This window comes from Cherax quadricarinatus, chromosome 22, assembly GCF_038502225.1.
Source record: "Cherax quadricarinatus isolate ZL_2023a chromosome 22, ASM3850222v1, whole genome shotgun sequence".
Lineage (NCBI taxonomy): Eukaryota > Metazoa > Arthropoda > Malacostraca > Decapoda > Parastacidae > Cherax > Cherax quadricarinatus.
In genome coordinates this window covers 1,159,928-1,172,500 of record NC_091313.1, presented here as the reverse complement: position 1 = coordinate 1,172,500, position 12,573 = coordinate 1,159,928, and the positions used below count along the sequence as shown (strand labels likewise).

The 12,573-nt window shown below is 44.7% G+C and overlaps 1 protein-coding gene across 2 annotated transcripts in view; it reads right to left on the bottom strand.

Moving 5' to 3' along the window:
- Positions 1-12,573, bottom strand: part of jp (junctophilin) — a 405,777-nt gene that overhangs the window by 2,863 nt on the left and 390,341 nt on the right. For both annotated transcript variants that reach the window (XM_070087447.1, XM_070087448.1), the window contains exons 10-11: positions 9,060-9,251; positions 1-3,043 (exon numbers count right to left, since the gene is read on the bottom strand). The exon at positions 1-3,043 is cut by the window's left edge and continues 2,863 nt beyond it. In XM_070087447.1, coding sequence (XP_069943548.1) covers positions 2,957-3,043; positions 9,060-9,251 — 279 coding nt within the window. In that variant the 3' untranslated portion in view covers positions 1-2,956. The remainder of the gene's footprint in view (positions 3,044-9,059; positions 9,252-12,573) is intronic.

Below are 12,573 nucleotides of genomic sequence, written 5' to 3'. Positions count from 1 at the left end.
CATGCATGCGCTTGGTAATCTATGTTTTAAGGACGGTGTAACAGTATTTAAGTGGTGGATACTCTAGTAAGATCAGTATATATGGCTGGAGGCTGTTGGTGACCAGGACACCTGGAGACTGCAACGCCAGCGCCTCAGTATGAGGTCTTCCCTGTAGCCACTGTCAGCACTATGTGCTACTTCCCACACGCATTCCACTCATGACGCCACTGCGTGCACAGTCTGTGCACATACGACATTCACCTCAGCGTGAGAGTGCATTCCTTCTCAAGATAATAACTAGCAATTTATCACAACGACGGGGCGTGACAGCCACGAGGAAGAGTTAAGTCTGCACCAGAACGCACTGAGGAATCTAACTAGAAGCAAGTGTCCTTCTTAGCAAGATGATCCTCTAGAAATGTTAGATTTTTTGTATCTACCTATAAACGGTTCCTCACCAGCACATAGTTTCATACTCTTAAATACCCTTAATACACTTAAAAAGGCTCTTTGAGAGGCAAAAGATATACAACACTTCCAGTAGTTTAAACAACAAATAAATCGTTCATCAGAACCAGGAAAGTCCTCATTATCATCATGCAAAAGGCACTCATTTTTTTGTGTGTGTGATGGGCTTTCACTAGTGAGAGGAATGGTCTTCGTCAAAAAAAAAAAAAGTATCGTCAGCTGTCACAAGATGTTTACCACCTTCACCAATGTGATGAAAATAAGTAATACGAGTTTTTTGTTTAATTGTGGAAAATAGATTTCGTTGGTATGAATAAGAGGTTTAACAAGAGAATAATTACCCTTTAGTAACATGAACTGTAATGACACAGAGACCTACAGATCCTGGGCAAAAAAGTAGCTATTCTTGAGACTTAGGAAGACCTGCTTGGTCAAGGTCAAGCAGCGCCGTGTGGTGCTCTCCATATATTTTATACTAAAATGGTATAAAATACCGACAGATTGTTAGGTAAGACACAAGGGTGATGAACTGATTACATCGTCTTCAAGTCTCTTCTGCTTCTATCAACTTTTCTGTACTCGACTGAAGAAGCCTACTGTGTAGGCGAAACGTTTTGAAATAAAGATACCTAACTGTTGCATATGTGTCTTACCTAACAATATATTTTATACCCTAGAAATACCTTCGAGAGGGATACCCTGATCCAATTACAATTAGAACTATCCCTCTTCTCCGTATTAAAACCTGATTACATTTTGTTACCCAGGCGCTGTGTCACCCCTGTACACTACGCTTCCCCCCAAAAATACAGTAATACTTGGGAGAAACGTTTCCACCGTAAAAAAATTCCAACAAAGAGGTACACGACCTGCTTGACCAAGGCACGCAGCCGCCGCTGGGCTGCAGAGCTTGAGCCCAACACAACCGTCCTTCTCAACACTTGAACTAAACTACAAATTAACAAAAGGAATTACTAAAAAGTTTCCTATGGAAAACTAACTCAATAGTGTTACTATGAATTAAAGTTTTCTAGCACGTGGAGATCCACAAAGATTTGGTGTTAGATACAGTACATGAGTATCAGCCAGGCCTGCAGCCAGGCCTGCAGCCATGCCTGCAGCCAGGCCTGCAGCCAGGCCTGCAGCCAGGCCTGCAGCCATGCTTGTAGCCAGAAATGCAGCCAGGCCTGCAATCAGGACTGCAGCCTGGCTTGCAGTCAGGCCTGAACTCAGGCCTGAAGCCAGGGCTGTAGCTAGACCTGCAGCCAGACCTTGCAGCCAGACCTGCAGCTCGGCCTGCAGTCTGCCTACGACTGTCAATATGACCTATGAGACCATTAAGAAAAATAAATAAGTAAATATGCAGAATTATGCAGAAATAACACAAGTTAAAAAAAAACAGTAAAAAAGTGTACACTACTGTTCTCAACTGTACTGTTATTCATAATAAATATCTTTGAGCTAATTAAAAGACAAAAATACCAAGCGGAAAACATGTGCATCTCACGTATCCCTCTATTAATTTATCAAAGCATTTTATACGCTTCTTGTAGAAAACTTAAAGCTGGTTTTTCTCCTGCTCTTGCATGTGTTCGTATGCCTCGTGTCCCCTAGAACCACAACGGGGGAAGACCTGCTGAGGCACCAACGCTCATCCACTGTACGTTTCCTCTAAACAGAAGTCAATATGACCTCTGCTCCACAAGAGGCATTTAAATAATACACTTTTAAAAAAATTAACCAGTACTAGAAATTACATTAGTATAAATCTGTACTGAACTTGACAAATAGTACCATGGGTGGATAGAAAATCTAGTGCCTATTATGCAAGTACGGCAAGTGGTGTCCAGGGGGCAGCACGGCCACCAGTAGTCCAGGTCTGCACACCTGGGTGGGTGGCGGCCACAGTAATAGTAGCAAAATATGCAAAAATGAACAGAGTTGCCCCGGATGCAGTGAGTTTGTGGTCAGGTGATGAAGGAAATGAGGCACAGCCAAAACACTCCACAGGGGACAAAGAGCTCATTCACGGTCAGTTTTTGTTCGCACACGATCCTCCAAGGGGGTAGCTTCTCCTCTCCTCATCCTCTTCTTTTTCTATCCTTCTCTGTCTTCTCTTCCTGCCTTACCCCCCCTCCTTTAGCCCCAGGGCCGCAGAACTCGAGCCATCAGGGCATAACAAACTCCAGGCCGCCCACCTGACGACAGTAGCTGTTTCAAGGGCGGCTGTGGCAGTACAAAATGGGACGGCTCACACATGGGCGGCAGGACGCGACACGAACCATAACAAAATAGAGATTCTGACAGCACACGTGAGCAGGCGAGTCGCAGGCGTAGTCTGCTGAGGAAGGCACGGGCGGCGGCCAACACGCAGGCACGCCCAGGGCTGCTGTTGTTTCTGCTGCTGCTGCTGCTTTGGCACTCCCTGAGGGTGGGGCTGCGGCAGGCATGGCTCTCACGCGGCAGCGAGGGCAGCGGCCTGAAGAACCCGCGGCCTTGCTGGCTGCTACGACAATAATTTGAAGAACATCAATGCCAGCGACAAATTTAAGAAGAGGATGAGCATAACCAGCCGTTGCCGAGAGAACCAGTCCTGGAACAGATACAAGATAGACGTAAGTTTGTCTTGATATCTACAACCTGTGGAGAAACACACTCGTGTTCACCTCTGAATATTTTTATTAAAGAAATGTTCCATCACAAATGAAGAAACATTTCCTCGAATAAATATTCAGAACAGTACACGAGTGTCCTTTTCCACAAACACACAGATGCAAGTATTGAACAGTGTGTGTGTGTGTGTGTGTTTGTGTGTGTTTGTGTGTGTTTGTGTGTGTGTGTGTGTGTGTGTATGTGTGTGTGTGTGTGTGTGTGTTTGTGTGTGTGTGTGTGTATGTGTGTGTGTGTGTGTGTACTCACCTAATTGTGGTTGCAGGGGTCGAGACTCAGCTCCTGGCCCCGCCTCTTCACTGATCGCTACTGGATCCTCTCTCTCTCTGCTTCCTGAGCTTTGTCATAGCTCTTCTTAAAACTATGTATGGTTCCTGGCTCCACTACTTCACTTGCTAGGCTATTCCACTTGCTGACAACTCTATGACAGAAGAAATACTTCCTAACGTCCCTGTGACTCGTCTGAGTCTTCAGCTTCCAGTTGTGACCCCTTGTCCCTGTGTCCCCTCTCTGGAACATCCTATCTCTGTCCACCTTGTCTATTCCCCGCAGTATCTTGTATGTCGTTATCATGTCTCCCCTGACCCTTCTGTCCTCCAGTGTTGTCAGTCCGATTTCCCTTAACCTTTCCTCGTACGACATTTCCTTGAGCTCTGGGACTAGCCTTGTTGCAAACCTTTGTACTTTCTCTAACTTCTTGACGTGATTGACCAGGTGTGGGTTCCAGACTGGTGCTGCATACTCCAGTATGGGCCTAACATACACAGTGTACAGTGTCTTGAACGATTCCTTATTAAGGTATCGGAATGCTATTCTCAGGTTTGCCAGGCGCCCGTATGCTGCAGCAGTTATTTGGTTGATGTGTGCCTCCGGTGATGTGCTCGGTGTTATGGTCACCCCAAGGTCTTTCTCCCTGAGTGAGGTCTGTAGTCTTTGTCCACCTTGCCCCTCCCCAATCTTCATGACTTTGCATTTGGCTGGATTGAATTCGAGAAGCCAGTTACTGGACCACATGTCCGGCCTCTCCAGGTCTCTTTGCAGTCCTGCCTCATCCTCGTCCGATTTAATTCTTCTCATCAACTTCACGTCATCTGCGAACAGGGACACTTCAGAGTCTATTCCTTCCATCATGTCGTTCACATATATCAAAAATAGCACTGGTCCTAGAACTGACCCCTGTGGGACCCCGCTCGTAACAGGCGCCCACTGTGATACCTCTCCACGTACCATGACTCGTTGCTGCCTCCTTGTCAGGTATTCCCTTATCCATTGCAGTGCCCTTCCTTTTACTTGTGCCTGATCCTCCAGCTTCTGCACTAATCTCTTGTGGGGAACTGTGTCAAAGGCCTTCCTGCAGTCTAGGAAAACGCAATCTACCCACCCCTCTCTCTCGTGTCTTACTTCTGTTACCTTGTCATAAAACTCCAGGAGGTTTGTGATACAAGATTTGCCTTCCATGAACCCATGCTGGTTTTCATTTATAATCTTGATCCTTTCCAGGTGTTCGACCACTCTCCTCCTGATAATCTTCTCCATGACTTTGCACACAATACATGTCAGAGACACAGGTCTGTAGTTTAGTGCCTCGTTTCTGTTTCCTTTCTTAAATATGGGGACTACATTAGCTGTGTTCCATTTCTCAGGTAGTTGCCCAGTTTCAAGGGATGTGTTGAAGATTGTGGTTAGAGGCACACACAGCATCTCTGCTCCTTCTCTAAGGACCCATGGGGAGATGTTGTCCGGTCCCATCGCCTTTGAGGTGTCAAGGTCACTTAAGAGCTTCTTCACCTCCTCAGTTGTTCGTATGTCATCCAACACTTGTTGGTATATTCCCTCTTGATGTTCCCTTCTGTGCTGTCTTCCCACAGCCCTTCCTGTCTCTACTGTAAAAACTTCTTGTGAGTTCTCCACCTTCTGTCCTTAATCTGATCACCTGGTCTTTGACTGTTGTCTTCCTCCTGATGTGGCTATACAACAGTTTCGGGTCAATCTTGATTCTCGATGCTATGTCATTTTCATACTGTCGCTGGGCCTCCCTCCTTACCTGTGCGTACTCATTCCTGGCTCTGCGACTGATCTCCCTATTTTCGTGTGTTCTCTGCCTTCTGTACTTTTTCCATTCTCTATTGCACTTTGTTTTTGCCTCCTTACACCGTCGGGTAAACCAGGGGCTCGTTCTGGTCTTCCCGTTGTTACTGTTGCCCTTGGGAATGAACCTTTCCACTGCCTCCTTGCATTTTGTTGCTACATATTCCATCATTTCATTTACTGGCTTTCCTGCCAGTTCTCTGTCCCACTGGACCTCCCGCAGGAAGTTCTTCAACCCTATGTAGTCCCCTCTTTTATAGTCAGGCTTTTCCCATTCTACTCCTGTTATTCTCTCCACTTGCAGCTCTACTATGTATTCAAAGCACAGAACCACGTGGTCGCTAGCTCCTAGGGGACTCTCATACTTGATGTTCTCAATGTCTGAGCTGCCCAGGGTGAACACAAGGTCCAATCTTGCTGGTTCATCCTCCCCTCTCACTCTGGTAGTGTCCTTAACATGTTGGTGCATGAGGTTTTCCAGCACCACGTCCAACATCCTGGCTCTCCATGTTTCGGGACCCCCATGTGGCTCTAGGTTTTCCCAGTGCGTGTGTGTGTGTGTTTGTGTGTGTGTGTGTGCGTGTGTATGTGTGTGTGTGTGTGTGTGTGTGTGTGTGTGTGTGTGTGTGTACTCACCTATTTGTGGTTGCACAGGTCGAGTCCTAGCTCCTGGCCCCGCATTTGTACTCTCCTATTTGTGGTTGCAGGGGTCGAGTCCTAGCTCCTAGCCCCTGTGTGTATGTGTGTGTACTCACTTATATGTGGCTGCAGGGTTCGAATCACAGTTCCTGGCCCCGCCTCTTCGCTGGTCGTTATTTGGTCCACTCCCTGCTTCAAGAGCCTTATCATACCTCTTCTTAAAGCTATGTATGGATCCTGCCTCTACCACTTCACTCACCAAATTGTTCAACTTTCTGAAAATTCTAAAGCTGAAGAAATGCTTCTTAACATCTCTATGACTCATCTCAGTTTTCAACTTCCAGCTGTGCACTCATGTTCCTGTTTCCCATCTCTGAAACATCCTGTCACTATTTACTTTGTCAATTCGTCTCAGTATTTTGTAAGTTAACATAACCTTCCTAGTTTTCCTATCCTCCAGCGTCATCAGGTTGAGGTCCCTTAACCTCTCCTCATAGGACTAGTCTTGTTCAAAACCTTTGCCCTTTCTCTAATTTCTTGATATGTTTGCCCAGGTGTGGGTTCAATACTGGTGCTGCTTACTCCAATGTGGGTCTGACTACACGGTGTACAGTGTGGTGAATGACTCCTTACTTAGATATTGAAAAGTTATTCCTAGATTTCCCAGATGTGCATTTACTGCAGCAGTTATTTGGTTGACGTGCGTCTCAGGAGATATGCTCGGTATAATACTCGCCCCAAGTTCCTTCTCTTTGAGTGAAGTTTGCAGCCTTTGGCCCGTGCCTGTACTCTGTCTGCAGCCTTTGGCCCCGTGCCTGTACTCTGTCTGCGGTCTTTGGCCCCCCGTGCCTGTACTCTGCGGTCTTTGGCCCCCGTGCCTGTACTCTGTCTGCGGTCTTTGGCCCCCCGTGCCTGTACTCAGTCTGCGGTCTTTGGCCACCCCGTGCCTGTACTCTGCGGACTTTGCTCCCCCCCTGCCTCTACTCTGTCTGCGGACTTTGCTCCCCCCTGCCTCTACTCTGTCTGCGGACTTTGGCTCCCTGTGCCTGTACTATGTTTGTGGACTTTGGCTCCCCGAACCTGTACTCTGTCTGCGGACTTTGGCTCCCCCTGCCTGTACTCTGTCTGCAGACTTTGGCTCCCACTGCCTGTACTCTGTCTGCGGTCTTTGGCCCTCCCGTGCCTGTACTCTGCGGACTGTGGCCCTCCGTGTCTGTACTCTGCGGACTTTGCTCCCCCCCTGCCTGTACTCTGTCTGCAGACTTTGGCTCCCCGTGCCTGTACTATGTCTGTGGACTTTGGCTCCCCGAACCTGTACTCTGTCTGCGGACTTTGGCTCCCCCTGCCTGTACTCTGTCTGCAGACTTTGGCTCCCACTGCCTGTACTCTGTCTGCGGTCTTTGGCCCCCCGTGCCTGTACTCTGTCTGCGGTCTTTGGCCCCCCGTGCCTGTACTCTGTCTGCGGTCTTTGGCCCCCCGTGCTTGTACTCTGTCTGCGGTCTTTGCCCCCGTGCATGTACTCTGTCTGCGGACTTTGCTCCCCCTGCCTGTACTCTGTCTGCGGACTTTGGCTCCCCGTGCCTGTACTCTGTCTGCGGACTGTGGCCCTCCGTGTCTGTACTCTGCGGACTTTGCTCCCCCCTGCCTGTACTCTGTCTGCGGTCTTTGGCCCCCCGGTGCATGTACTCTGCGGACTTTGCTCCCCCCTGCTTGTACTCTGTCTGCGGACTTTGGCTCCCCGTGCCTGTACTCTGTCTGCGGTCTTTGGCCCCCCGTGCCTGTACTCTGTCTGCGGTCTTTGGCCCCGCGTGCCTGTACTCTGTCTGCGGTCTTTGCCCCCCCCGTGCATGTACTCTGCCTGCGGACTTTGGCTCCCCGTGCCTGTACTATATCTGTGGACTTTGGCTCCCCGAACCTGTACTCTGTCTGCGGACTTTGGCTCCCCCTGCCTGTACTCTGTCTGCAGACTTTGGCTCCCCCTGCCTGTACTCTGCCTGCGGACTTTGGCTCCCCGTGCCTGTACTCTGTCTGCGGACTTTGGCTCCCCTGCCTGTACTCTGTCTGCGGACTTTGGCTCCCCTGCCTGTACTCTGTCTGCGGACTTTGGCTTCCCTGCCTGTACTCTGTTTGAGAACTGTGGCTTCCCTGCCTGTACTCTGTCTGCGGTCTTTGGCTCCCCGTGCCTGTACTCTGCAGTCTTTGGCTCCCCTGCCTGTACTCTGCCTGCGGACTTTGGCCCCCCGTGCCTATACTCTACGGACTTTGCATCCCCCCTGCCTGTACTCTGCCTGCGGACTTCGGCCCCCGTGCCTGTACTCTGTCTGCAGTCTTTGGCTCCCCGTGCCTGTACTCTTTCTGCAGTCTTTGGCTCCCCTGCCTGTACTCTGTCTGCTGACTTTGCCCCCCTGCCTGTACTCTGCCTGCGGACTTTGGCCCCCCGTGCCTGTACTCTGTCTGCGGACTTTGGCCCCCCGTGCCTATACTCTACGGACTTTGCATCCCCCCTGCCTGTACTCTGCCTGCGGACTTTGGCCCCCCGTGCCTGTGCTCTGTCTGCAGTCTTTGGCCCCCCGTGCCTGTACTCTGCGGACTTTGGCCCCCCGTGCCTGTACTCTGTCTGCGGACTTTGGCCCCCCGTGCCTGTACTCTGTCTGCAGTCTTTGGCCCTCCGTGCCTGTACTCTGTTTGCGGTCTTTGGCCCCCCCCGTGCCTGTACTCTGTCTGCGGTCTTTGTCCTTCCCTAAACTTCATAACTTTGCACTTGGTGGGGTTAAAGTCCAGTGGCCATTTGTCAGACCGGGCGTGCAGCCTGTCCACTCCAGTCGTAGCCTTTCCTGGTTCTTGTCCGCTTGTGTTCTCATTAATTTCACGTCTGCGAACAGTGATACCTCTGACTCTATCCCTTTGGTCTTGTCATTCTCGTTTACATGTAGAACCGGCCATAGGGCTGATCCTTATGGAACCCCGCTCGTCACATGCACCCTTGCCGACACCTCGTCACGGACCATCACTCGTTTCCTTCTTGTCAGATATGCCTTGATTCACTTTACTGCTTTTCCTGTTATTCGTCTAGCTCTTGTCTCGGTCTCTTGTGTGGTATTGTGTTAAAAGCCTTCTTACAGTCCAAGAAAATGCAGTCTATCCATCCCTCTCTCCTGTTTTACAGTGTGTGTGAGTGTGTGTGTGTGTGTGTGTGTTCTCATACAACTTACCTGGACGGCAGGACTGGTGAGGTAGAGCAGTGGGTTGGCCCTATACAACTCTGCCTCTTCTGCCTGACGCCGGAACGCGTGTCTCTGGGCGGAGCTGAGCAGGGCAGCCTCCTCGCGAGACATGAGAGTGGGAGGCATCGCTTGTACCTCCGGCAGCGACTTCTTACGTTTCAACGCAGGGGCTGGCGCCGCCTGCAATTGCAACACAGTGATTAGCAACACAGACTTTAAAAATGAAACATGTATACAAAATTAATCATACATCGTAATATGTATAACTGACACTAAACCGTGTAATACACTGTGGTTGTTGTGGAGATGCATGCATGATGACCCTGCATGAGAGGGCAAGTTGGGAGTATTTAGAGACGAGGTGGGGATTTAACCTGAGACACGAATACTTATACATATATATATATATATATATATATATATATATATATATATATATATATATATATATATATATATATATATGCAAAACAACCACTCTGAAAGAATAGAGAAATTACAAGCGCTTTCGTGACTACTCACATTATCAAGGAACTATAGTTCCTTGATAATGTGAGTAGTCACGAAAGCGCTTGGAATTTCTCTATTCTTTCAGAGTGGTTGTTTTGCATATTTTGAAATCACCTGTTTACTGTGATCTTATTGCATATATATATATATATACGTATATATATATATATATATATATATATATATATATATATATATATATATATATATATATATATATATATATATATATATATATATATATATATATATATATATATCGTGCCGAATATGTAAAACTTGCGATCTTGGCTTAAATAGCAACGATCATCTTGCCTAATAGGACAAGCAAAAATTTGTGCATGAAATAATTTCGCATAAATCTTTCTGAACCTAACGAAAAAAATATATTTCATTGTGCTTGTTTAGTATTAAATCATTGTAAACGTATGTAAAATATATTTACTTGAATTAGGTTAAAATAAATTGCGCTTGTCATAATAAGGTTGGGTATGTTTTCTAAGATTCTTTTGGTGCAAAATTATAAATTTTTACATTAACATTAATGAAAAAATATATAATATATATAAGCAATATATAATATATATACATAATACATTATATATATATATATATATATATATATATATATATATATATATATATATATATATATATATATATATAATATATATAAGCAACTATTCGCAGAAAGGTGGGCTGGTGCAAGTATGAGTAGTTGGGGGGTTGAAGAGGGTTGGAATAGTTTTAAAAATGCAGTATTAGAATGTGGGGCAGAAGTTTGTGGTTATAGGAGGGTGGGGGCGGGAGGAAAGAGGAGTGATTGGTGGAATGATGAAGTAAAGGTTGTGATAAAAGAGAAAAAGGTAGCTTATGAGAGGTTTTTACAAAGCAGAAGTGTTATAAGAAGAGTAGAGTATATGGAGAGTAAAAGAAAGGTGAAGAGAGTGGTGAGAGAGTGCAAAAGGAGAGTAGATAACAGAGTGGGAGAGGCACTGTCAAGAAATTTTAATAAAAATAAGAAAAAAATTTGGAGTGAGTTAAACAAGTTAAGAAAGCCTAGGGAACGAATAGATTTGTCAGTTAAAAACAGAGTAGAGGAGTCAGTAGATGGGGAGATGGAGCTTTTGGGTAGATGGCGAGAATATTTTGAGGAACTTTTAAATGTCGACGAAGAAAGGGAGGCGGTAATTTCATGCACTGGCCTTGGAGGTATACCATATTTTAGGAGTGAAGAAGAACAGGATGCGAGTGTGGGGGAGGTGCGTGAGGCATTACGTAGAATGAAAGTGAGTAAAGTAGCTGGAACTGGCGGGATCATGACAGAAATGTTAAAAGCAGGAGGGGATATAGTGTTGGAGTGGTTGGTATTTTTGTTTAATAAATGTGTGAAAGAGGGGAAGGTACCTAGGGATTGGCGGAGAGCATGTATAGTCCCTTTATATAAAGGGAATGGGTACAAAAGAGATTGTAAAAATTATAGAGGAACAAGTTTACTGAGTATACCAAGAAAAGTGTACGATAGGGTTATAATTGAAAGAATTAGAGGTAAGACAGAATGTAGGATTGCGGATGAGCAAGGAGGTTTTAGAGTGGGTAGGGGATGTGTAGATCAAGTGTTTACATTGAAGCATATATGTGAACAGTATTTAGATAAGGGCAGGGAAGTTTTCATTGCATTTATAAAGAAAAGGCATATGATAGAGTCGATAGGGGAGCAATGTGGCAGATGTTGCAAGCATATGGAATAGGTGATAAGTTACTAAATGCTGTAAAGAGTTTTTATGAGGATAGTGAGGCTCAGGTTAGGGTGTGTAGAAGAGAGGGAGACTACTTCCCGGTAAAAGTAGGTCTTAGGCAGGGATGTGTAATGTCACCATGGTTGTTTAATACATTTACAAATGGGGTTGTAAAAAAAGTAAATGCTAGGGTGCTCGGGAGAGGGGTGGGATTAAATTATGCAGAATCAAAAACAAAATGGGAATTGACACAGTTGCTTTTTGCTGATGATACTGTGCTTATGGGAGATTCTAAAGAAAAATTGCAAAGGTTAGTGGATGAGTTTGGGAATGTGTGTAAAGGTAGAAAGTTGAAAGTGAACATAGAAAAGAGTAAGGTGATGAGGGTATCAAATGATTTAGATAAAGAAAAATTGGATATCAAATTGGGGAGGAGGAGTATGGAAGAAGTGAATGTTTTCAGATACTTGGGAGTTGACGTGTCGGCGGATGGATTTATGAAGGATGAGGTTAATCATAGAACTGATAATATATATATATATATATATATATATATATATATATATATATATATATATATATATATATATATATATATATATATATATATATATATATGTCGTGCCAAATATGTAAAACTGGTCATTTAGCAAGAACTCATTTAAAATTAAGTCCTTTCTAAAATTTTCTCTTATGCGTTTAATGATATATTTTTTCATTAATGTTAATGTAAAAAATTTTAATTTTGCTCCAAAAGAATCTTAGAAAACTTACCTAACCTTATCATAACAAGAATAATTTATTTTAGCCTAACCCAACTAAATATATTTTAGATTTGTTTACAGTAATTTAATACTAAACAAACACAGTGAAATATATTTTTTTCGTTAGGTTCAGAATGATTTTGGCGAAATTTTTGCATACACAAATTTTCGCTTGTCCTATATGGCAAGATGAGCGTTGCTATTTAAGCCAAGATCGCAAGTTCTGCCTATTCGGCACGACATATATATATATATATATATATATATATATATATATATATATATATATATATATATATATATATATATATATATATATATATATATATATATATATATATAATCAGGTGATGCAGAACTTCCGAGTGATATTACAAAAAAAGTTGTATAGTGGATTCAATGTTTGAGGATAAAAGATAACCGAAATTAATAAAGGTTTAAATGAAGTACAGTAAAGAAAAGGAAATTAGTAAAAAAAATCAGAATGTA